Source organism: Vulpes lagopus, chromosome 11 (genome assembly GCF_018345385.1).
Source record: "Vulpes lagopus strain Blue_001 chromosome 11, ASM1834538v1, whole genome shotgun sequence".
Taxonomy (NCBI): Eukaryota; Metazoa; Chordata; class Mammalia; order Carnivora; family Canidae; genus Vulpes; species Vulpes lagopus.
In genome coordinates, this window is record NC_054834.1 from 9,061,997 (window position 1) to 9,088,770 (window position 26,774).

Sequence of the window (26,774 nt, forward strand, 5' to 3'; positions counted from 1 at the left end):
CAGAAATTGTCTTATCTGCCTTTTGGGACAAAATAACAACAAAAAAAATGTTTTACCATCACTGAGCCTTCTACTCTTCCTTTGGCTTTTTTTTTTTAATATTTTATTTATTTATTCATGAGAGACACAGAGAGAGGCAGAGACGTAGGGAGAGGGAGAAGCAGGCTTCCTGCAGAGAGCCCAGTGTGGGACCCCATCCCAGGATCCCAGGAGCATGACCTGAGCCAAAGTCAGATGCTCAACCACTGAGCCACCGAGGTGCCCCTTCCTGTGGCTTTTTATTTTTGTTTTTATTTTGTTTTGTTTTGATTCCTAGATTTGGTTCAACATTCAATGGTCTTCTCAGAGGATTTCAAACACCTCTAATCTCCAGATCATCCTGCCTAGTGATACTTGGAGAAAGCCCATCAATGTATAAATCCAATGAAATATTCACCCAGAAAAAATTTTAGGCCTACATATCACTTTCTAATAGTGAAAACGACTCTGCACCCCAGAACTTTATTGATAACTCAGGGCTGCCTTGCAACAAGAGTTTCTCATCTAGACAGATTCACTTATCTTTGGGTCGAGATTGATGAGGACACGCTGAAGAGGAACAACTGAGATCTTGGCCATTTTCCCAGTCCCAACGAATGGGAACATGAATTCCCTGAGCATGAAAGCCCAGCTCTCACGAAATATTTCTTCCTCATGGCACAGATAAGCATAGTTGATGGAGATCCCTAAGTCATATCAGCGACAGTAACTTGGCTCTTAGGGCTTCTCCAGTTCCTGATGGAAAGACATTCCTGGAGATGCGATTCACTCCTCCCCTGCTTCCTCCCTGCTCTCCTAGGAAGGGAAGTCACTGTGCTATTCATTTCTCACTGAAGGATAACAATGTCTATGACCCTGCCTCATTGAAATGGGACTGCCAGAGAAGGCTGCAGGCACTCAATGTCAAATCATCTGGGAATACACTGATTTATTTAACTCTCAGTACATTGCCATGGGTTAAGGGTTTAATAAAGTTAAACATAATTGAGGACTTTGGGAAGTACCATGGCTAGTCTATTTGAAAATTCATTTCCCTGCCAGCTTTCTCTCATTCTGTTGACAGACTGTAGAACCTTGCTTTCATCTCTTTCCTCTCTTTACAGCTTAACCTGGTCCCTGAAGGAGTATGCTCTTTCGAGAAGATAGATTGAGCACGACACACAACATGAAAACTTTACACACTCTTCCTGTTGTCATCTGAAAGATTTTTCTACCTGGAAGGAATAACTTATCTCACCTTTCACTCCCAGATTGGCTCTACACAGAATTCCTTTCGAGGACCAACATTTTTAAACTTTATGGAGGGATATAAGCTGAAACTTTGGTTCCTCTTAATTTTTCTTTCTCCCCGGTGAGATCTGTGACACCTTTCCACATTGCTGTTAACCATTATAGAAATTTAACTGCACTTGGAGAATATGTGATTTCAGAGACACTGTCTAAGTTTCTATCTAAAGGAGAAAAGAGCTAGAAGTATCAGGGCAGCATGAAGGCTTAGCAGAGGGAGACTGGGGACCATACGAGAGACTAGGTGGTCACTCCATGTAATGTATATACTTCAAACTGGAAACAAACTAAAAAGTAAAATAAATCGCTTTCAGATAACTTCCATAGGTAGCCAATCTATTCATAAAAAAAATGCATACTGCTTAAAATTGTCACAAATCATGTTTTTAATTATTTTTCACCTAGTCATTTTTATTCTAATCATCATCCAGAAAATGTCTATGAAGTACTTAGTTGCTATAGAGGGTGCTGGTTTGACTTAAAATGATAGTATCTTTGTTTTCCAGAAGCTTAAAAAGAAAGATGTTCATCATTTATAAAAAGTCTTGCAAAATATTCAGAAATAAAAAATATGTCAGGCAACCAAATAAAGAAGTACTTTTGACTTTTTAAAAAAATCACTATAAAATCCAGACGTCCATGTCCAGTAAGTTGGTTTAGGTTACATTCATTCATAGGGGAAACTGTCCTTCCTGCGCCCAACAACGACTAGCTAAAAATTGTTGCAAGTTCCAAACAAGAATATTAAAATATTATGAGGGAAAGACCTAACAAAAGTTTTTTTTTTTTTTTTAAGATTTTATTTATTTATTCATGAAAGACACAGACAGAGAAGCAGAGACACAGGCAAAGGGAGAAGCAGGCTCCCTGCTGAGCAATGTGGGACTCAATCCCAGGGCTAAAGGCAGACGCTTAACCACTGAGCCACCCAGGCACCTCTGACAAAAGTTTTATTGAAAAGAACTTAGAGGGGTGTCTGGGTGGCTCAGTTGATGAAGCATCTGCGTTCAGCTCAGGGCATGATTCCGGGGTCCTGGGATTGAGCACGGCTCAGCGGGGAGTCTGCTTCTCCCTCTCCATCTGCTGGCATCTCACCCTGCTTGTGCTCTCTCACTCTCTCTCGAGTAAATAAATGAAATCTTAAAAAACAAAACAAACAAAACAAAACCAAAAAACCTTACAGTTGCTTGCCGAAAAACACAGATCAGGGTACCAGCAGGCAAGGGTTACTCAACTTCAAGCCATTTCACATGCACAGGAGACCGCTTCCCTTTCATGGCATTGACACACTCACCACTAAAATAATTCCCCCAAGTGCTGCCAGAATCGAACAACTGCAACGCACATTCACAGAGAAGTAGCTGAGAAAAGGTTATGGTAAGAAACTTTAGAGTAACACATCAAACTCTATTTCAGTGATATCCTTTGAAGTTTGGAACTCAAAACCAAGGCGGTTTGGCACCTACAGAGTACACAGGACGGCATGTTCCACTCTGGCTAAATGACCAGTGGGCAGCGGAATTACAAGAAGAAGATGGAAATGGCGAATGGCTCTGCGGAAACTCACAGTCCTTTGGAATATAACAACTAATGGAAGGTCTTTCCGCTGACGTCACAAGTAAGGCGGTGTTTATATAATGGCCAAGCTCTAGCTGATGAAAGGTTGTGGTATAAACCTTGGTGTACCTTTTAATTTCATAATGAGTGAACACAAATTGTTATCACGTGCACAGTTTAGACTTCAGGACACTATGAGCTTCACAAAAATCTTCAACTGAGTGAGAAGGCTTTTAGAAATTACACCTGAAAGTAGTGAGTGAGAGCATCTGCCGAACCAGGTCGAGGCTCCTACCCAAACTCTTCTTCCAAGTCCCTTCTCCTCCAGATGGTGGGGACCTCAGAGAGCTCAGCATACATCTCCTTTACAGTTTGATTTGTTTTTAGTTTGGTCATTAGCTCTGCCTTTCCAGGGTGACTGGGAAACCTGCCCCTCCCACTTCCTCCCTGTGAGCCCTTCTCACTGCCCCCACAGCCCACACCAGATCGGCCCAATCGACAGCTGGCCATGGCTTGTGTGTCTGTCTCCATTTCACTTCTCAGGGTAGACTTCCCTGGTGCCATGCACTGGGTGAGGGCTCCCTGGCGTAGCCTCTGGTTCTCCATGGAAATGCTCAGCCCCTTTCCCATATTTATTGCTCACGCTGTCTTCCCTGATGAAGTGTAGCCCCATGAGCAACCGGGCCTGCCCTAGTCACAGCTCTATCACCAGGGCTCCAACTAGCATAGGGAAGAGAATAGTTGATGTTATCTGTTTGAATTTTACTACTCAACTCAGTACTCAAGTTACTTATTAGTTAATTATGAGCAAATTAGGACACTGTGCTCACTGTGCTGATAACTCTGTCATTAAACTGGTGGTGACCTGCGGCCCTTCTGGGAACTCTTAGAATGCTAGAATCTTTAAGCCTAGCAAAGAGGGATATGATACATTTTCTCATTTACACCCCCACTAATAATTAATTTCTCTTAGTCTCTTTCCACCTTTAATTGTCAAATAGGCTTTAAAGTTCAATCAGAGAGTAGTTTAATGAACAGTATATGGAATAAAGAACAATAGTATTAGCCTAACAACAACTCATAGAGATAATTCATGAGCATTAACTAGTTTGCATGCTTCATCAAAGACATGCATATACACAAATGAAATCTCTTCCCTAATTATTTCCTAATAGATTGGAGGTGGTGGGAAATGATATGAAAAGGGAAGATGTTGCAATAGATACAATTAATAAAGCAAATAGTTTAGGTCTACTACTTGCTTTACTTTGATAGTGGCAATGATTATAAATGTTGGGACAATGTGTTAAGTACTCACAATAATTATTAAGTAGTCAAAAAGACTTTTGAAGAGGTTAATAATTTCCCATCTTTGTTCAAAGTATATTAAACATTAATTGACTAGCCTCTTTAAGGCATTAATCAATTAGCAGCCTCCTATGTGGGAGCTCTTCAACTGAAAATCTGAGGGAATGGTATGGATTTATACATCTCTGAAAACGGTGCAATAAGTACTGTATAAGAATTATTGTTGTAAAAAAAAGAATTATTGTTGTTCTTCATGAGACGAGTTTCTAGAAATGACTAAGTTAGAATATGCTCAGGCAAATTAGTGCAATGTATGGAAAATTCAGGAAAAGGTCACAAGACTTTCATTAATGACAAAGGAAATATAAATAAGTAGTTTTAAGTAACATTAACAAGGATTTTTACTATAAATGTAATGATGTAGATATATATATATGTGTGTAATATACATATATATAGAACTGCATTTAATGAATTCAAAAATATGTCTCCACTAGCTAACTAGAACACAATGTAGCATAATATCACTTTAGCTCCACTCTGGGTTGCCTGTTTTGGCAGATTCACCTCATTGAGGCATTGTGGGAGAATCAGTCATTTCTACAGCATTCAGGAGGTCTCCAATGGGAACAGCCCTTACAAAGAAAGGCAGCGCGATCATAGGTAAATATAATCAGTGAAAGGGGAAATCCACAGGAAAAAAATTATTTACTGATAAATTCCCTTTGCATTTAGTATCTCTCACCCTATGTGAGTGGCCTCTCAGTAAGATACAGAGAATTAGGAGATACAATATAGCAACTTCTTTGATGTCCATAAGCAGAATTGTCTCTCCCCTTTCATGTGCTAGCAGCTCTCAAGAGATGCTCAGATGCTAATTCCAAAAATAACCTAAACATATCCATTTCACCTGAAAGCTGGCACTTCCTCTATTGACAATTCTAACAGAATATAAGGTAAGTCAATAAAGTAGATACACCAAAAATATGCCAAAGCTCAATAGAAATTAAAGAAACAAAAATAGAATTTTCCAAAGGGAAATGAAGATAAAAAATGATGAGTAAAAAAGAGACAGCTGTAGATCTGAGAATTTTGTTGTGGTAAATTGAATTTGGGGCCCCAGTTATTTGCACCCTCCCCCCGAATGCCCATGCTTTCACCGTATAGCTTTGCTCTTTCTTTTAAAAAGAGAGAAATATTTCTCCACTCCTTGGGACACAGCCTAAAACTCGTTTTGGCCAATGGAATGTGAACAAAAGGGTTTCTTGTGGTTTCTGTTTGCCTTTTTGCTCTTTTGCCATTGCCACGAGAGGACGTGGGAGGCACATGTGGGCAGAGCTGACTGAGGCCATCTCACAGAGATGCCTGGCCAGATTCGCACCTAGAGGCAAAGCCACTTAGGCAAGTCTGGCCTAGGTTATCTATCTCCCACCTGGTGTACATAGATGGAATAAATTAATGCTTCCATTTGAATGGCACTGAGATTTTGTGGTTATTTGTTACACAGCATTATTCTGACAATACCTAAGTGATATAACTTAAAATGAGAAAAGCGATATACTTTTCCCTTAGGAATCGGAAAAAAAAATTTCTCTCTTCCCAAGATTGATTTTCCATTCATTTACCAGGAAAGCTGCCAATTTCACCTCTGATAGATCTAGAGAGCATTACAACGAATGAGTTCCTTCTAGATGGGCTGCTGACTTACTTTTCTCTTTACTATACTAACAATTGTATCAACTTTTAAATGTTTACCTTTTCCTCTCTATATTGGGGATAGTAATGATTATGACCTCATCTGTAAACTTGTAGAATTAAATTACACCAGTGGTTCTCGAATGTTCTTTAAGTCCCATGGTTCCAAGCAGGTGTTTGGAGGAGACAGCATGACGGAAGTGGAGAAGGAAAGCCAAACGGTTGGAGCGCTAACCTCTGCTTTAATCTTAGATATTGAGAATATTGAGATTTCACTTGGAAACTCGGTTCCCCTGTTTAAAAATTTAAAGTAGGGCAGCCTGGGTGGCTCAGCGGTTCAGTGCAGCCATCAGCCCAGGGCCTGATCCCGGAGCCTGCTTCTCCCTCTGCCTGTGTCTCTTCCCCACCGCCCCGCCCCCCCTCAGTCTCTCATGGATAAATAAATAAAATCTTAAAAAAAATAAAAAATAAAAATTTAAACTAAAAACTACTAGACAAGATGTTTTTAAATGTCTCCTCACACTGAAAACACTGTGCTTAAGTTTTTTATTTTGGCCATTCTCATCTCTTCATCACTATTGCCATGAACCCTAACTTAAGATATAATCACCTCAACTCCCATCACAACTTTCTAATGTGACTCCCTGCTTTAAGTTATAAATTATGCTATTTAACTTCCCTGCATCAAATTAGAGTAAAAGCACATCTGGTGGGGCCTCCAGGCTCTGCCTCTCGGCAGTCTGATTTCCTGCTCCTTACTTCACCTGCCATATTGGCTTAAAACACACCTGGCTCTTTCCCACCTCAAAGTCTTCTCACATGCTAGTGGCTTTGCTGGGAATGCTCTTTTACTCTTCACATGTCATTTACTCTTCTTATTATCCTACAATTTTCCATTGATAAGTTCCCAGGCTTTCTCTGATCATTCAAATTAATGTAGGTCCCATTTGCCTCTATTATTCTCCATGACAACACATGTTCTGTACTCTTCTTTGCACTCATCATGAGTTACACTTATAGGAACATTTGCTGGCTACTGTTATTATTTGACTTTCCATTGAATATGAGCTCCATTATTTTTGCATTCCCAGGACCCAAAGCATTGCCTGGCACATGGTATATGCTCAATAATATGAGTAATGAACAAGCGACTTTGTTAGCTTTTATCAACATGCCGTTTTTTCACTACCACCCATCTACACTATATAGCATTTCCCTGTTAACACATGTCTCTGACATGCTCACACCTGCTCACTTAGTTATCCTCCTTAATTCATGTACAGTGTTCCTTATACCCCTCTACATCTTGAGTTTTCTCTTTCAACTTGCTTTATTCATCATACTTCCCTCCTCTTATCCTTTTTGGACCAGTGGCCATGATCTGATCTGTTCCGGGACATTATTATCAAGCTGATCCTGAATCTTAAAATCAGATTATACCAATAATCTGAATACCAATAATGAATTTAACAATAACAGTTATTCAATAAATGTGATCCTATATCTAGAGAAATAAATGCCCTATGCTGTTTGACTGAGGGGAGTGAGGAGTTTGGGTAATTTCCAAATTTCAAGGAAGGTAACCAGCACACCTTCAAGTAAACAATGACCAAAGTCCTAACTAATTTCATTATCCTTTTTCAGAAGAAGAGACAGAAAGAAGTGTCTGGTTTGTGGATAGTCAAGGAAATAGAGACCCAATGAACAAGAATGTGGCAAGTTTTCCCAGTAGTGCCCTGAGCAGAGACAACAGATCTGAGGAATGGTAACATTATGATCAATAGAGAAGTGAAGTCTGTGGGGGGGTAGTCGGTTGGTTATGAGCTCTCATGACAGTCCGGATGCTCTCAGAGTAGGCATGAGGCTTCTGGCTTCTGGAAAGAGAACTCTCCCAGAAGTGAAAAAGTTGGCATTTTGGCTGAGACCAAAATGTCTTAGTGAGTTTGTTTGGTATGAGTCAAGTTAGAAAAATTCAATGTATTCTAAGTTAAGTGAAAACATTTAGTTTCCTTATCTACAAAGCTGAGATCTGTACTGTAAACCATAGTTCAGAAAGAAAATGCCCTGGCCTGAGCCATCAGTAGCATTCCCCAGACACCACCTCCATGGTGCCTCGCTTCTGCTCTCATTCGTGTACTGGCAATGTGTCATTTCCTAATAGGGGCCATATCCATTGTCCTTTGTTTTTGGTAGTTATATTATGTGCTTTTGTGAGCATATGATTACACAAAATGGAGTCAGATAATAAGAGCATTTTGGGTCACTGAGGCAATCGGACATTTGCTGGAGCGAAGACACAATTCTGTAGCCTCAGCATATGTGTGATCCTAGAGTTGCCCTTTTATCCAAATGAAGAAGTTGGATAATGTCTTGACAAATTGTTTGGGGGGAATCACCAATTAGCTGCAGTGGTCAGCACAGGGAACAATTAGTGAAGGAAAAGATCAAAGGAAATGACAAAAATTTTCAAACCTGGGACTGCTATCTTCCCCACGGTTGGATGCTTCATCTCCATAATGAGGTCATTGTGTAACACCTTTAAATGTAAAAACAGACAGAAAACAAATTACAAAATAAAACTATTTAATCTCACGAAGTTTGAAAAGCCACCTATTTCGCTGACTGAGGAAAGATATTGCAAAACACAGAGATGTTTAGAATTTTAATTTGAAAGTAAATATTTTAAATAAAAATATTTCCATCTTATATTAAAACCAAGTGAAACCAAAAAGAATTAGAAGGTTCCAGGACTAGCACACTACATTTTTTATAAAGTCTCACCACTCTTAAAAATGTTATTTGCTCCTAAATATAGGGTATGATTTTCCCCCTTTCATCTATGTTTGATCCTCTGAATACTAAAGCTCAGCCTCTTTCTGCATTACCTCATTACAGGACATGGCCAAAGTCAACTGGAGAAGGAGAGAATGGGAGAAGAACCAGGACCTGGAACACAGCAGCCCACGGGGGTGGTACACGTGTTCCCGGCAATTTATTCAGTGGAAGGTGTGGGGAGTCAGTCCAGTTTGAAAAGTGAATCAGAGTAACCAGAAGGCCCAGTGACTGCTGGAAGAGGACAGATTCAGGGCTGCTGTGACTAGCAATAAGCAGAGCCAGGAGCCCAAAGTGGACTTGAGTCAGAGGCTTGAGCACAAGATTGAAACCAAACATGTTTTCAATGGTAATAAGACCATAATTATAAGACTAGATCTCAGAACTAGGAATCGATGGGGAACTGGCAAGGAGAAAACTGGAAAAACAAAAACAACAGAGACCCTATCCTAGAGGGCTGGTGAGGTTCCCATGCACTGGGACCAATATAGTTATTTGGTGTCCCTTCAAGAGCACGAGGTGGATTTGACCTTGGGGTTAAGACTCAAGGCCAGTTACTAGGACAGGGACATGTTATCAGGGACCTGAGCAGCAGAAATGTGACTTGATGTCGAATTGCTTGACTACTGGAACAGAACTACCTAAATTCTTGACTTTCATTTTTCCTATAGGGTAGGCGGGAACACGGAATCTGCCAGGGATCAAGAGCCCTTCAAGCTAAAGGCAAGAGGATGAGACCAGGGCATGGAATTAGATTCCAGAACATGAAGTTTGAATTATGGGAGGCAAACATTTGGTGAAACACAAATGAAAATGCTACAGAGTTGTTTTCCTTTGTTTATGTGTTTTTTGACAACTGGAGGCTCCTGGCTATTCTGTCTCAAAGAACCCCCAAATTCAATTTACTATTACTGATTGTTCAGTGAAACATATATGGGCAACGTATGTATGAACTTACTTCAGCCGTACTGCCTACCAAATGGAGAGCCTCTCTCTTCCTGCTCTGAACAGGGATCTTAGGGGCAAAAGTGTTTCAGTGGGCACAGGAAACTTATGGACCAGGATTTTATGCTTAATATTTCAAAGAGCAGCGTTTGTAATGGTTCTACAGCATTTTGAGCTTCAGGTAAAAACAAGATTTGCACATCCACGCCCTTATCATAGTCTTTTTTTTCACACAGAGTTAAAAGAGCTTGGAATAAAAAAGCCTAATAGAAATGTTCTCTCCCTTGGAAAACTCAGGGAAAGAGGTCAAATTTCTTGGGCTCTATCCATTTCCAGTGAGCTTTTTGGTCACATTATGGAGTAAGCCAATGAGACAACCTCACAAGTGACGTTTTCGGGCTACAAGTGTAACTCTGCTCTGTCTCAATAATTCTGGCTTCTACTGTTTTCTTTGGGAATGGTCACCACCTTTGGGGTGATGTTCTTTAAGCAACTGTGTCAACCCCCCTCAGTGAGGGCGATGCCACACCATATGGAGATCCTTTCTAGGGATGCCTTGCCTCTCTTTCGGAATCACCAGCTTTGCACCCAGGAGCTGGCCAGAGAAAATTCTTGCCAGTGTTAGAACTGAGCTATAATTTAACTCTGGTGTGGCTCGTTCTCAGCACCCGCCCAGCACAGCCTCCTCCTATGTGGGGGTGGGGGCTAAATGCCAAGGCGAGGTGCTAAATCTCAGTTCTACTGAGGACAGGAACAAAAATACCAAGCTAAATTTCACTCGAAACAATTATCTGCACACTGAATCATTCTTCTCTTCTCGTATCTGTTGCCCTCCTGACTACCTCTTTGTAATAACACTGCAGTGCTACTCACAGAAGACAAAAGTGAGTGTTCTTAGCTAAATATAACTTCACTGATACTGTTGAAATTAATTAACGCTGAATTTTAATCGTGGAGGAAACGTTAAGTGTCAAACGTGAAAGGGTAGTCGGTAAAGGTCAAGGGCCAGATGTCAAAGTTTTGGGAAGCAAGAGCTCGCAGTAGATGCAGGTTTTTCACAGATGCAGCTTAGAGACTGTACTTCCTTCGGCCCTACCCTCATTACTGTCGGTCTATGATATTCCCAACGCGAAACTTTTTAATCTTAGCCTCATCAGTTCCTTTGCATCGAAAATCATTCTGTTTCAAGCAGAAACATAAAGTGTTCTCATGCTTGGCACAGGAAGTTAACTGCACTTTTTCATTTGCCACAGCATTTGTACAATCATGGAATAAACGGGCTGGTCTGCGCCCTCCCCTCCACAAAGGATGGATGCATTCCCCTGCTTGGTCGCTGCCCACCTGTTTCTGTAAAGTCCGAGGTCAAGACAATTCCATAGGCTGTCTTCGAGAATCAGGTCAGGTTACCTCCGCCAACAATTGGGGCTGTGGCACTGCTGTCCCTGGAAACCCTGCCTAATGACTCGGAATCTTGGAAAACTCTCCAGCCTTGTTTGTGGGGCGAGTCCTGCTCTGCTTAGTAACATATTCGAGAATCTCAGAACCCAGGCAGTCTGACTGAATTTTAGCATAAATCTCTCCTGCTGCACTTCAGGCGTATTGTCTCCCCCAAACTTCACTGGAAACGGAGGACCTGGTGCTCACCAACATTTGTATAACATCTTTTGGGGAACGGTTACTAAATGTTCCCTGTTCCCTTTTTGCACCCGGGCTCAACACCCCAATCTCTGTTACCGTAACCTAGAAATTCAGATTTAAAGTGTTTCATTTTCAGGGCACCTGGGTGGCTCAGTGGTTGAGCATCTGCCTTTGGCTCAGGGTGTGATTCCTGGGTCCTGGGATCGAGTCCCCGCATTGGGCTCCCTGCAGGGAGCCTGCTTCCCCCTCTGCCTGAGTCTTCCTCCCTCTCTCTGTCTCTCATGAATAAATAAAATATTTTAAAAAAATAAAGTGTTTTATTTTTCTGACCACTAACAATGGAATGGGGACCTCAGCATTAGGGACCTCCAATACCATTTTCTCTTAAGGAAATGTCATGCCTGGAACCTCTCTGCCTGGCCATTCAGGGCATTTGGGGTACGCATTTAGTTATTTTTAAATGAAGCAAGGAACCGTCCCTAGAACTTTGTAGTGGGCTTTGTCCTTCTTTTACTGATTTCTGTCCTCCCTAGATCTTTCACGGTTGCGTAGCTCTTCTAAATTTCATTTCTTCTCCTTATTTCAAAAGCCTAGTCCCGACAAGAATAGAAATGTAGAGTGCAGCAACCTCTTTAGCAAAGCATCAGGCCTATTTAAAATAAGGTCTTTCTTCTTCAAGAGTTTCACAGATTGACAGCCTAATGACGGAGTCAAATGGTAATGTATTAATGATGGGGGGTGGGGAACAGTAAAATGTATACCTTAAAGTGATGTGGGAAATAAAAAGTTTAAGTGAAAGTAAGAACGTCTTTTGATAAAGTCCTATGGCAGGAATGGCAGAAAAAGTCTGTAATACAGCACTAACAAGAAAAAGAAATGTAAAAAAAATTAAAAAATCGATACCCGCTCTATAGGTGGTGAAAATCTCTAAGGAAATCAAGAGCTCTGGGTCAAGATTAGAGGCAGCAAAGCATATTCAAGTGAAAAGAGACAGACTACCGGCATTAAGTGACATAGACAAACGATATGTGTAAAGATCATATTAAAAATCAATATAATACCGCCAATGACACTAACAATGATGCATAACAGAGAAGTGACCTCGCCACTAACCATGAATAGAGACATGACCTATTCATTCCATTGAACAAACATCATAGAGCACCTATATACTGGATGTTGGAAGGGGCTGGCAGGAAAAAGATGAATGAACTTGCATTCAAAGTGCCTATAATTAGAAGGGAGGGTTGGGAATAAGAGACCTGAGCCAATTTTTACAACAGTTTAAACTCCACGGTGAAGGAGGAAAATCCAATAAGCAACAAGTAATTAACTTTGTCTACCTCGGAAGGAAGCAGCAGGACGTACATAGGTCAAGGAGTTCAGTAAAAGGCAGAGCACAAAGATAGTATTGAGATAAAACATTAGGTTAACAATTGCAAGGATAAATATAATACCAGCAGTTACTACCCAACAAAACTCCTGAGGGGTCAGGCTTTGTGTTGGAAGGGAAAGAGCTGTTCTCCATTGAATCCTCTCATTAAGTAGCCCCTGCAGGAATTACTCTCATTTGCATTTCTACTGATAAGGTGATGGAAGCCTAAAGAGGTTGAGAATTTACCCAAGGTTCACAGTTAATAAATGGTTGAGTTTGGATTATAATTAAGGCATGCCTGACCCTAACTCTTAGCCAGTTGGAGGCTCAGTAAAAGAAAAAAAAAAAAAGTCAGGCATAATTTGATTTACCATTAAAATAACTAGCTGATGTGGTCAAGTTCTGTGAAACAAATTAGTCCATTCACTGGGGAAAGAAAACTAGCCCAAGGATTGCTTGGCATCATGTAGCCCAATTAGTTAATAAACTGAACTGCTCCTTCGTAGGGAGCCAAGGTTACTACAGATACAAAGGCTATGAAGAAAGGAAGGACTTAGGCACCAGCCTAGCTCAGATTTTGAAGGGGACAGACCCAGCAGGTGACCTTGGGCAAGGCACTTAAGTACTCTAAGGCTCAGAACCCTCCCCAGTAAAAAGGTGGCAATAATATCTTTGTCTCAGGAGTTTTTAAGGACTAAGTAAGATATAAGTATAAAGGGGTGAGCACAGTGCCTTGGACAGAGTAAACTCAAAATTAATGGCAACTATTTATCATTATCAGTAGACTGGTTTTAAACGTTGGCTCTAACAAGGACAAGCTGTAGGGCTTTCGGGTATAAATATATATTAAACATAATAATACAATGATTAATAATCAGTGGTAATTAGATGCATATTGGTGTGCCAGGCATTATTAAGTGCTGAGGAAAAAATAGGTCGCAGAACAAGCAAGGTCCTTGCCCTCAAGAAGCTTACAGTCCTAGAAGGTAGACTTTCAAATTAAATGGTATCCACCAGACTGTTATTATTTAAAAATATTTGTTTAGCCCTCTGCTATATCCTCAGCACCTGGAACTTTATCTGGCACTATCTGATAGATGCTGAATATTTTATTGAGTTTATTGAACTACATTTTTAAAATTAATTGACTAATTTATTTAAATGTAATTACCTAGCAAAAGGTGCCTTTTGGTTTCATTACTTAACGGGGGGGGGGGGGGGAGCGCATGATTCGAGGGTGTTGTCTCTTTTAAGCTTTTAATACACCCCTAGATTTCTCTAGACACGAAAATGTTTTACTGGCTTCCCAAAATATGTTCATTTCTAGAAACTTAGTTATCGAGGTCCAGCGTTGCCTTGCTGCAATTCCCTCAGTTTCCTAAAGCTTTCCAAGTGTCTGGAATCCTCCCTACACATGGTGCACAGGGCAGAAGACACTGCAGAGGCCATGCAGAGAAGCTCTGCAAGACCATGGTCATTAAGAGTGAAGAAAAGGCAGAAAGGGTGACCGGGAATTCAGGGGAAACAATGAGCATACACATTATATGTGTCATGTGAAGCTACCACACTTGAATTATCATAGCTTTCTTCCTCATTGGGAAAACGCAGAAAACCATTTCCAAAACATGCAGTAATACCTTGGAAAGCAACAAAGCATTGGAGTGATCTCATTTATGGCATCGTCCTTTACCACTGTGTCAATCCTACAGCTTGACAGAATTCATAATGGAAAAGTTACATAACTAAAGGCATAACATACAACTAATGTGTTAAAAGTAAATTTAACTATCCTGAAAACAAAACAAAACAAAAAAGCAAAAATAACACAAAATTCATGAAAAAAAATGAACAAGTAAACTCCTAACTTTACTTAGATCATGGAGATCAGATTTAAGTGCTGATATTTTTGTTTTTCTTATTTCTTTTGAAACAATTGCTATAATTAAGCTTACTCTGGTGCTATTGCCCATGACACAGCCTTTTCCTTCCTTTTTATAATTAAAAAATACAAATATTAGTCATTCAAATAGATATTATAACATATATGCATAGATTAATAAGTACTCATAAAAACTTAAGCAGTAGAACATTCTCCAAGTGTTTATAGCACCAAGTTTATCCCAATTCCGCCCTCTTCTATGCCCAAGTAATCACTCTCCTGAATTTTATTATTCCCTTCTCTTCTTTTCATCCTTGTATCCTCTATGTTTATGTCTCTAAGAATTTACTGCCTGTTTTCACCATTTATAAGATTTCTATCAATGAAATCATGAATATGTAGTCTTCTCTGATTTGCTTTTTCTCTTTAACATTGTTTTTGAGACTTATCCATTTTGAAATATGTGGCCATGAGCCAATTGTGGCCCTTCATGTAAGTTATGCCATTATATAGATATATCATAACTTATTAACTCTGCTTTTGCATTGTTTCCAGTTATTTTACTACAACAAACACTACTGTCATACTAAACATCTCTTCATGCAACAATTACTCTAGGGCACATATCGAGAGCTACTATGGCTGACACTGGGTACATATATCTTTAATATTAGGTAATAGCATTCCCTCCAGTATTGAGTGTCACTTTCAGTTGTTTTACAACGGTAGCAAAACTTGTTATTATCAAAGTTTTTAAGGGTTTGCCAATCTAATCACTTTGCATGGATATCTTACTGAAGCTCTAACTTGCTTGCATTTCCTTGAGTACTAATGAGACTGAATATGTTTTCCCTGCCTTTTATTTTCTGCTCAATGAAATGTTTGTTCAAGTCATTTGCATTTCTTCTATTTGTGTAATTATCTTTTCTTACTGGTCCATGAGTCTTTATATATTCTGGTTATGAATCCGTCATTGGAACATAAATTGAAAATATTATGGATTTATTTCTCACTCATTTTGTGGTGTTCTGATGAACAGAAGTTTTTAATTTCAGCATTCTGAAATTTATTGAATTTTTCCCTTCATGTTCTATATCTTTTATGACATATTTATAAAATTCTTCCCTACTCTGGATGACACAGTCTCCTAAATTTTCCTATTAAAAATTTTAAACATTGGCCTATTTATAATAAAAGCTCACAGCAAGTCAAGGATTGAGAGAAATTATCTTAGCTTAATTAATGTGTTTCTACAAAACCCCTAAAGATAAAATGATACTTAATGGTAAGAAACTGAAAGCTTTTGCTCTAATACTGAGAACAAGGCAAAGATGTCTACATTCACCACTCTTATTCAACATATTACTAGGAGTTCTAGCCATGGAAATAAATCCAGAAAAAAAGGCATAATCTGCTTAAGGCACACAGATTGTAAGGGAAAAAATAATAGAATAAATAAGTAAATGTACAAGGGAGAAATATAAAAAGAAATATAAGAAAAGGAAGAGGTCACACAGATTACATGATTGTCCACATAGAAATCCCAGCAGATATGCAAAAATACCCCTGGAACTAGTAAATGAGGTCATAGTATGCAAGATCAACACAAAAATCAATCACATTTCTGTATACCAACAATCAACATAAGGAAATCTAAATGAAAAACACAGTGCCATTAACAATTGCTAAACATAAATGAAATGCTTAGATACAAACTTAACTAACAATAAGTAAGACTCTGTATGCTGGAAATTATAAAATGCTGATAAGAGAAATCAAAGGGCTACCTAAATAAATGAAGAAGCATAGCATGATCTTGGATTTGAAGACTCAACATAGGGGATCCCTGGGTGGCTCAGCTGTTTGGCGCCTGCCTTCAGCCCAGGGTGTGATCTTGGAGTCCCGGGATCGAGTCCCAAATCAGGCTTCCTGAATGGAGCCTGCTTCTCCTCGGCCTGTGTCTCTGCCTCTCTCTCTCTCTCTGTCTCTCTCTCTCTCTCTCTGTCTCTCATGAATAAACAAATAAAATCTTTTTTAAAAAATGAAGACTCAACATAGTAAAGATGTCAATTCTCCTCAAACTTATCTATGGATTTAAGGCAATTCTTACCAAAATCCAAGCAGAGTTTTTTGCAAAAAGGTTTATGCTAAAATCTATACGGAAAGACATAGACTTTAGAATAAATAGTCTTGAAAATAAGAATAAAATGAAAGAGAATCAGTCCACCTCATATTAAGGTATACTAGATAGATACTATATATTTATAGATACTTAAAGAGTATGGTAATGTAATAGAATAGAGAACTCAGAAATATATCCACACAAAACATGCCTAAATAATTCTGGCAAAGGTGCAAGTGCAGTGGAGGAAGAAGGACAGCCTCTCAAACAAATGGTACTGGAACAATCAAAAGAAAAAAAAAGAAATATCTCAACCTAAATCTCATTCCTTATACAAAAATTAACTTAAATGGATCATGGACTTCCATGTATAATTTAAAGCTCTAAAATCCTAGGAAAAACCTTTAATATTCCTCTGCAAAGATCATGTTAATGGAATGGGAAAAAAAGCTACAAAATGGGAGAAATATTTGCAAGCAACATACCTGATAAAGGACTGGTATCTTGTGTGTATGTGGGTGTATGTGTGTGTGTGTGTGTGTGTGTGTGTGTGTGTGTGTAACCCTCATAACTTAGCAGTAAAAAAATCCAATTAGAAAATAGGCAAGGACATAAACAGATATTTCACCAAAGAAGATATCTTCTATACAGATGGCAAATAAGCACATGAGAAGATGCTCAATATCACTAACTGTGAAGGAGATATAAACTAAAAGCATAATGACACAATACTAATGGCTAAAGTTTTCAAAACTAACATCGAATATTAGCAAATCAGAAACTGGATCCCTCACAAATTTCCAGGAAGGATGTCAAATGGTACAGCCACTTTAGAAAACAGTTTGGCAGTTTCTTAAAAACAAAAGCCAAAAAAACAAAAAAACTAAACTAAACTTGCAGTTGCATATGACCCAGCTGCTGTACTCCTGAGCCTTTATCCCAGATAAGTGAAAAGTTATGTTCATAGAAAAATCTGCACATGAATGCTCATAGCACCTTTCTTTGTAATAGTCCAACATTGAGAACAACACAGATGTTCTTCAATCAGTGGGTCTTGAAGCCAACTGTGGTACATCCATAGTATAGAATACTTCTAGGCAATAAAAAGGAACAAGGTACTGATTCACACAACAGCCTTGATTAATCTTTTTTTTTTTAAGATTTTATCTATTTACTCATGGGAGACACAGAGAGAGGCAGAGACAGGAAGAGGGAGGAGAAGCCGGCTCCATGCAGGGAGCCCAACATGAGACTCGATCCCAGAACTCCAGGATCACGCTGTGAGCCAAAGGCAGACACCCAACTGCTGAGCCACCCAGGCGTCCCAGCCTGGATGAATCTTTTTTTTTTTTTTTTTTAGCCTGGATGAATCTTGATGGAATTGTGTTGAAAGCTTCTGGGTGGCTCGGTCAGTTAAGCACCTGCCTTCATTTCAGATTCTGAACGTGAGGTCCTGGGATGGAGCCCCACCATGAGCTCCCTGCTCAGTGTGGAGACTGCTCCTCTTTCTCCCTTTGCCCCTCCATCCAACTCGTGCTCTCTCTCTCTCTCTCTCTTGCTCTGTTCTCTCTCTCTCTCACTCTGCTCTCTCGCAAAGAAATAAACAAAATCTTTTTTTTAAAGAATTGTTCTGAGTGTAAAAAGCCAATCCCTGAAGATTACATAGTGTATGCCACTTACAAAGCATTCTCAAAGTGATGAAATTCCAGAGACAGACAACAGATTTGAGGTAGAAGGTCCAGGAAAGATGGCAGTTGTACAGCTTTCAAGGGCAGTACAAGGGATTTTGTGATGGGGCTGTCAGTATCTTGACTGTATCAAGGTTACTACCTTGGTTGTTAATGATGCGAGATAGTTTGGCAAGACGTTACCACTGGGGACCTGGGTAATGGGTACCCGGCATCTCTGTACTATTTCTTACAATTGCGTGAAGACTTATAATTATCTCAAAATAAAGTTTTATAATTTTTTTTTGAATTTTGGTCTTCTATGTTTTGCTTTTGGAAAGATTGGAATTGAGTTTTGTGCATGATGTGAAAAGGGTTTCAATTTTCCTTTTCCCCCAGAATGATTTTGTGCAGTCCTTCCTTTCCTCATGAATCTGTAATAGCAGCTCTGCTGTAGATCGTTTCTGCACATGTTGGGATTGTTCCTGGGCTCTCTAGTCTGTCCAGTGGGTACATTTGTCTACCCCATGGCCAATAACACACTGACCAAATCCCTCTTTTTCATCATAAGTATCACTGTTTCATTTGGCAAGATCCCCACCACACCTCTGCCTTGTTCCTGGTCTTCAGGGGTTCTTGGCCCTTTACTTTTCTCTATAAATTTTAAAGTCAGCCTGTCAGGTTCCAGGAAAATTCTACTGGGCAGAAATAACATCATTACAATATTATCTTACTACCCATTAAACATTTACTTTAATAATTTCAATTTATTTAAGTCATTTTTAATATGTTTTATAAAGTGTTAGCATTTTTCATAAAGGTTTTGCACATTTTTCATTACATTTATCCCTTACAAAAGCAGTCCCCATTTTAGCTGTCAAGGTAAAACAGATCTTTTTTAAAAATAAAACTTGATGTTTATTGCTAGCATATAGAAATGAAATTTACTTTAAAATTATATCTGCCAAATACCTTATTAATAACTCATTTGTAGATTCTGCTGGTTTTCCTAAAGTTAATGATATCATCTCTGAATAAGTACAGTTTTGTTTTTCCTTTCCGAATCTTATACCATTTATTTTGTTTTCTTATATTATATCATTGGCTAGGATGTCCAATATATTGAAAGTGTTAGCAGAAAGCATTTTTATCTTGTTCTTAATTTTATACTTAATGTTTCATCATTATTTTTGCACCCAAGCATTATAGGCATACTGTGTTAGGCTAAAGAATCTATCCCTAGTTTATTGAGAACTTTTACCAAAGATGTTGGCTTTTATCAAATTCTTTTCATCCATTTATTAAGAGGATCACATATTTTTTTCTCCATTAATCTGTTAACATGAGGAATGAACTAATTTTCTAATATTGAATCAATCTTACATTTCAAGAAAAAAAACAATTTTTGAGTTTTGTTTGCTCATGCTTTAATATTTTCTTGAATCTATTTCATGAATGAGAATGGCCTGCACTTTTCCTTTCTTGTATTGCTCTTGTTGAGTTCTCTTAACAAGAGTAATTTCTGCTTTGTAAAGTGAGCTAGAGTAAACCTTCTTTTCCTATTTCCTGAAAGCATTTGGAATATCTGGTCCTTCACATCTCTTGGAATCTCACCTGCAAACTCTCTGGGACGGGTGCTTTGTTAGTGAGAAGACTCTGCATTATTGATTTGTTCTTTTAGTCAATATAGGGCATTTTAGATTTTCCTTTTTTTTTTTCTTAAGTTTCAATAACGCATACTTTCTAGGAGTTCAATCACTTCACTAACTTTTCAAATTTATTACCTTAAAACTGTTTATGATTTATTATACAATTCTAGAATCATTATATCTTTTCAGTGAATTGAAATGTTTATTATTATGGGGTGACTTCTATAGTAATGAATTTTGTTTTAAAGTCTGAACTAACATTAATAAAGCTACATTAGCTTCATGTTGGTTTGTTTTGCCTTCATGTATCATTTTGTGCCTTTACAACCAACCTTTCTAAGTTTTATCTTCTAGGCGTGTCTCTTGAAAATAGAAAATCACAGGACTTAGCCAGTCTTTTAACTGGAGGACTTAGTGTATTTATATGAATCAGGATTATTAAATTTCTATCGAATACCCATCCAGTTGTCCCCAAACTAATTTACATTCCATATGTTCCCAAACTTTGTCTGCTCCCCCTATTCATAATGTCTCACAGTGTCCCTAGGCGGAAAAAATCTTTTGTTTCATTTATTAACTAATTCTGTTTTGTTTTGTTTATTAAATAATTAGGTCAAAACAACTTTCCATGTATTTATATCCCAATAACTTAGAAATTATGTGAAAAAAAGTAATAGATAAATTGAAAGAAGAAGTAATAATTTTGTTTCATTCCTAAATAACTACCATTATTTTCTCATAGGACATGTGTGCTTATTAGGCACTGCACAACATCTCAAATCTTGGAATAAAATTATGTACTTCTGCCCTTATTTCTTGTTAAGTATGTATTTTTCTCTTGGTATTTGCTTTTTTTTTTTTTCATAGAAACAACCATCGGAAAACTCAGTTTAATACAGATAAGATGTAATCGAAAGGAACATAGTGAATTCAATATTGAAACCGTGAACTGCCTTGGGCTAGCATTCCATGCTGTGTCCAACAGATGCTGCTGTGTCTCCCTAGAAACTTTTAGTAACTTCTGGTCCCCCTGTGTGTTCACTAGGATGCTGTGAGTATCCTAGATACTAGGATATCTTCCCAGTAGATAGCTTGGGAACAACAGTTCTATGTTCTTGTTGCTCAATAGTTGGGTTCTCTTTATTTAAATAAAAAATGAGACAATACCAATATTGTTTTTTTTCAGTCAATGGTTTTTAGCTTACTACATGTTTACCCTATTTTTGGCTTACATTTTTTTTAATCATAGACCTTCTTTCAGCAGTTGTATTCCCTCTTCCAATGAGATGTTCTTGAGAATTTCCCTAGTCATCTGTTCAGAGTAAATCCTCTTTGTTTTTATCTTCTTAGAAGTTATTTCATTTTGCCCCATTCTGAATAATGGCTCTACTGGATATACACTCCTAAGCTGATGGTTATTTCCTGTTGGCACATTGATGATATGCTTCCACAGTTTAGTGATCATCGTTGTTTGCTTTTAAGAATTGAGCTGCGGGCTTCATGGTCATTTCTGTGTAGGTAACCTGACTGATTAAACATCCTCTCTATGTTTTTGGTTTTCTACCATCAGTCTCAGCCACACTTGGTTTTTATGTAAGCTTTGCAATTTTTATGTCATCTATCTTGTCTCTAATAAATACTTCATGACTCTGAGAAATTAGGTCTTCACAAGCTCCGGGAAAGTTCCCAACCACGTTCAAAAGCTCACCTCTACCAATTCTCTCTAGCTTCTTCTGGAGCTCAATTAGATATATATTAGACATTATTAGCTATGCTTTGGACTTGATCACTCTCTAGGTCTCTGCATCGCTTACATTTGCTCTCTGGTGAATTCTAATTAATTTATTCACATCTATGTTAGCAGATCACAAATCCTCTCTTATGCTATGTCTAATCTCCTCTTTAATTTGTCTGTTGTGCAGGTGTTTATCCAAAGATGACTTGCATTTGCTTCTTCCCAGTGCTCAGGGGCACCACCAAAATGGGACCACATTAAATTTTATGCTTGTATATTTTGGGTCCCCCGGTGGAATTAATTCTTGCCCTATATGCAGAAGAGTAGGTTTGTGGCTAAGACATTCATGAGAGATTTTTCTCTTTATAGCTTTCCTGTAAGAGCCAAAGTCAAGACAGGTTAGACTCCCAACTCTTTCCTTCTTCATTCAGTGAAGGGTTTGAAATTTTTTTGTTTTGTTTTGTGTTTCACCTAGTTCACCCACTGAGAATGCTGACTTTTGGATGTCCAAGTTTTTTTCAGAAGTCCAACCTCCCATCTGGTGTGTGCTGAGGATTTTTGTTCTATCCCCATTTGTTAAGGCCCATCAAGTCCAAATTCTAAGCCAGTAGATGTTAGCCAGCATTGGTCCAGTGCATGCTTCTCTGCATGCATGTTTTCTAGTGACTTTTGTACCAGCAGGATTTCTCAGGTCACACAGTCCTCCACACTGACAGAAACAGAGGTCCTCTGTTGTCATCCATCCTCTGGATGTCATTGTGTGACATTCCTCTGGATGTCTTCCCTAAGCTACATTTTTCAGGCTTAATTTGGTGCTCCAACTTTCCCAAGATTAATTAGCCCAGGGGATAAGAAAAATAACGACTATTAAAAGAAAGAGGAAATACAATAGAATCCAGTGAAATAGGAAGGTGATTTATGAACTCTAAAGTCAGGATATTAGAAGTCCGGACTTACATTTTTAACTCAATCCTCCTTGGCAGTGGGGCTTTTAAGATATTATCCCAGAACTAGTTGCTACAAACTTTGGTGGAGTTTGAGAAAGCATTTTTTCCCCTCTAGCCCTGTGAAAGGAGCCACTCCCAGAGGTTGTCAGCAGGGCAATTGTGTAGCAAGAACCAAATTAATTCTTTCGTTAAGAACCTCCCAATTTTCCAGTGGGAAAACTGAGTTCTGATTAGTTCTAAGGATGAGTCAGGAGGTTTTAAAAATTAAAAAAAAAAAATTGAGATAGTACACGGGAGCAGGTAGTGGGGGCTGGGGACAGAGGAGAGGGAGAAGGGGACTCCTTGCTGAACAAGACAGTCTGACACAGATCCTAGGACCCTCAGGTCAGGACCTGAGCCAAAGGCAGATGCTTAACCGACTGAGCCACCCAGGAACCCCAGGTCAGGAGGTTTTAAACGTGTCATCTTTCTTACTGGATATAGTCCTCTTCTTCCTGGACACTCTGAAGATATTAGCAAAGATTTGGGTGCTCAGCTTAAGATGCCTAACCTTATCTAATTCATTTAATGAATGGCTCTTGATTGTTTTCAGAAGCCATGGAAATAATCACATTTCTTATTAACATTCATTTGCTGGTCAAGAAATCATCACTTAAATGTGAATCACTGCCAACCACTCTACTCTTTCAGGGACAAAAGAAATAAATGAGTGTGACGAGGAAAAAAGTCAGTTGGATAAAAATATAGCAGAGCAACAAAAAAGCCAGCGTGAATGTAAAGAAAGGTCAGGGGTGAGTGTGGGAGCTGCAGACCATCCACGGGTGGATGGCAATTTGCACCCCTTGGCCCAGGGAAGTGGGTGATATTATTTCCATGTTATAGATGAAGCCTCAGGCTTGGAGAGGTAAAATAACTTTAATATCATTAACAGAGGGAAAGGGCAGCCCGGGTGGCTCAGTGGTTTAGCACCACCTTCAGCCCAGGGTGTGATCCTGGAGCCCGGGATCGAGTCGCGCGTCGGGCTCCCTGCATGGAGCCTGCTTCTCCCTCTGCCTGTGTCTCTGCCTCTCTCTCTCTCTCTCTCTCTCTCTCTCTCTCTGTGTTTCTCATGAATAAATAAATAAAATATATATATTTAAAAAAAAACAGAGGGAAAAAGTGGCATCTTCTTGCTTCTCTGACAGCAGAGCATATTTTTTTTTCCACCACATTATACCATCTCTTAAGTGTTCAGTACCTTTTCCCACTATAATAAGATTCTAGTGTTCCTGACCTGAGTGCAACACAGATATAGGAAGAAAGGATCACTGGGGACAGCAAATATTCCAAATGAGTGCCACTAGCAATTTGTCATTTCGTCTGTTGGTTCGAGTGCTGCCTGGAAGCTCAGATGTAGAAAGACACAAGCAATATTTTATGGAGGGCTTCCTTTCAGTCCCTTTGATGGTAGTGTATTGTAAACTCTATTGAGATCAAATCTCCTTTGGGAGCTAATTACAATAAGACATCTCTTTATTTGGTATAGTCAAGCTTTTCCTTACTAAGTCCACAGGACTATGAAGGACAGCGGGACGTAACAAAGCATCAGCATCTGCTTCCTTAACAATTTCTTCTTTAATAAAGTCACGCATGCCAAATATGTTTGTCTCATTATCACTCTCGATACAGTATGATATCAGTTTACCCAGGAAAGACTTTCAGCATCAGGAAACCACAGAGGAAATGATGTCGTGGCACACACACGATATCCGAACAGCCACAAAGCAGAACAGCAGTTGATAAATGTGATGATTACTCAGTCCTCCACCATGAGGAAGCAATATCATTTGTTTGCTTTATGTCAGCCACTCTAGAGAACCATAACCACCCAAGAGGCAATCCAGTGATGGTCCTGTGACCACGGACAGATCACGGCCATGGCGCACCATTATCCTCTTGCACCTGATTCATCATTCACAGCATTTGCTCCGATTCAGAAACAAACAGAACCATTATGGCAGTTAGCATGTTTCTAACGCAAAAGCACTGAGGTGGTAGTTGTAAAAAATTTAATAAATTCTGTGTTTTCATTTTACACGTTGGTCTGGCTTTCAGGGGAATGTGTGCTGGTGGGGGAAATAGTTTGCTTGTTGGAGGCAGATGCGTGTTTGCTCTGAGGCAAGAGATAAAGAGAAGTATTTTAGGAAGGAGTCTGTATGACTAGCAGTGGGGGAGATAATATTGATAAGTATGAGCAGGGTCACTGATAACTTTGTGGCAAGTGACCCTTTGGATATGCCAAGAGATTTTATCAGCCAGAAAGGCTGAGTCATGTATATATAATTTTGGCTTGAATTCATTGGATATGGGGTGGCGGGTAGGGGCGGTGATACATAGAAACCAAAAGAGAGAGACGTGAACCCAGTTGAGAGTTTGGCCTGAGCCCCTTTCAGACACATGCATTTTCCCAGCTGACTTTTTGCATCCAGTGGCTCATAATCACAATCACATGTTATCAACTTGCCTCATAGACCCATTTTTCAGCCTAGATAGTCATGGCAGTGTCACATCTCAATACAGTGGCCAGAAAAGTGGTTCTTGTCCCTGGTTTGCTTAACCTGAGTATCATGGGGAACACTGTCTTCTGAATTCTAGCTGTGTGATCTGTGTTCCTATTTATAACCATGTTTTATCTTTCAGACCTGACACAACTAGTCTGATTTGGACATTTTGCTCTTATTCACAATGAAGATTTTCCTTTAGACCTAAGCCCCATGGTCAGCCCTGTGGTCAAACACACATCTTGTGTAGCTTAGTCCTTGAATCAACCATTATACTGTGTATGTAGTAAAGTTGAATAATGGTCTCCCAATGATACCAAGCCCTAATGCCTGGAATTTATAAACATCACCTTATTGCCTTATTTGGGAAAGAAAAAAAAAAAGGAATCATTGCAGATGTGATTCAGTTAAGGATTTTAAAATGCCAAGATGACCCTGGATTATCTGGGTGGGCCCCAAATGCCATCACAAGTGTCTTTATAAAAGACAGACAAGAGAAGATAAAACCAACACTCCAAATGGGGAGGAGGCAGCGTGAGTGGAAAAGTTGAGGATGGAGTGAAGTGGCCACAAACCAAGGAACATTGGGAACCACCAGAAGCTGGGAGAGGCAAGGAAAGTTCTCCCCTAGAGCTGTCAGAGGGAGTAGCGTCCTGCTAACACCTTGATTTTGGACTGCTGGCATCCAGAACTGTCAGAGAATGTACAGAGGCCATTTCAAGCCTCCTAGTTTGTGGTCATCTGTAACAGAAGTCCTGGGGTACACTGTGTCTAGCTCCTCAGTTACATTAAGATGGATCCTCATGCACCCCTATCTAAGCAACACACCTTCCACCCTTCCTCCCAAAGGCTTGCCTAATCTTATAAATCCAACTGAGATTCAGGGTCCTATATAATGGGGACAGGAATGTTTTGAGCAGCCTCCAGACTTCTATCAAATAGCTGGCATTTTATTGAAAGTATTTTCATGAAGGAATATTCTTTTTTAAGCCTGTTTTGCACCTTTTGGAGCTTTGCCATTTGCAATAATACCCTTAAAACCAAAATACTGTTTTCACATCAAATTTTTCTTTCTTCTATTTCAGCGATTTGTTGATGCAGGTGACGTGAGCTCAGGTTCAGGGGCTGCTTTATGGAGGTATACAGCACGTAAATGAAGATGCATATCATCTTAGCTATTTTGGTTCATTGGTGGCAGCACATGGTTATTTTCTGGAGACTCCCAACTCTTGACTTTCCCAAGTTTTTCCTTACTGAATGAAAGCATGCTTTGTGAATGATCTGTATTTCCCTATAATGTAAGAGTACTCAGAGACTACAATAAGGAAATGATGAACATTTGACAGGTATTTCAGAAGATCTCGATCTTGTCTAAAAGCTATGGTGATGAGTGGCAGGAACACTTACCCATCTTGGCTCTGCCACTAACCAGGCTGAGGACTTGAACAAAGTTTTTTCACCTCTCTGGACTTCAACCTCTGCACTGTTAAAAACTAGGCTAATGTGACCTACCTCATAGCCTTGTTAAGAGAACTGGAATGGCTTCAACTAGTTTTACC

The 26,774-nt window shown here is 39.2% G+C and overlaps 1 protein-coding gene across 2 annotated transcripts in view; it reads right to left on the reverse strand.

Annotated features, from left to right (window-relative positions):
• The window catches only part of SUGCT (succinyl-CoA:glutarate-CoA transferase), a 725,292-nt gene that overhangs the window by 90,842 nt on the left and 607,676 nt on the right, over positions 1 to 26,774 (reverse strand). For both annotated transcript variants that reach the window (XM_041773917.1, XM_041773916.1), the window contains one exon: positions 8,359 to 8,422. In XM_041773917.1, the coding sequence (XP_041629851.1) occupies positions 8,359 to 8,422 (64 nt within the window). The remainder of the gene's footprint in view (positions 1 to 8,358; positions 8,423 to 26,774) is intronic.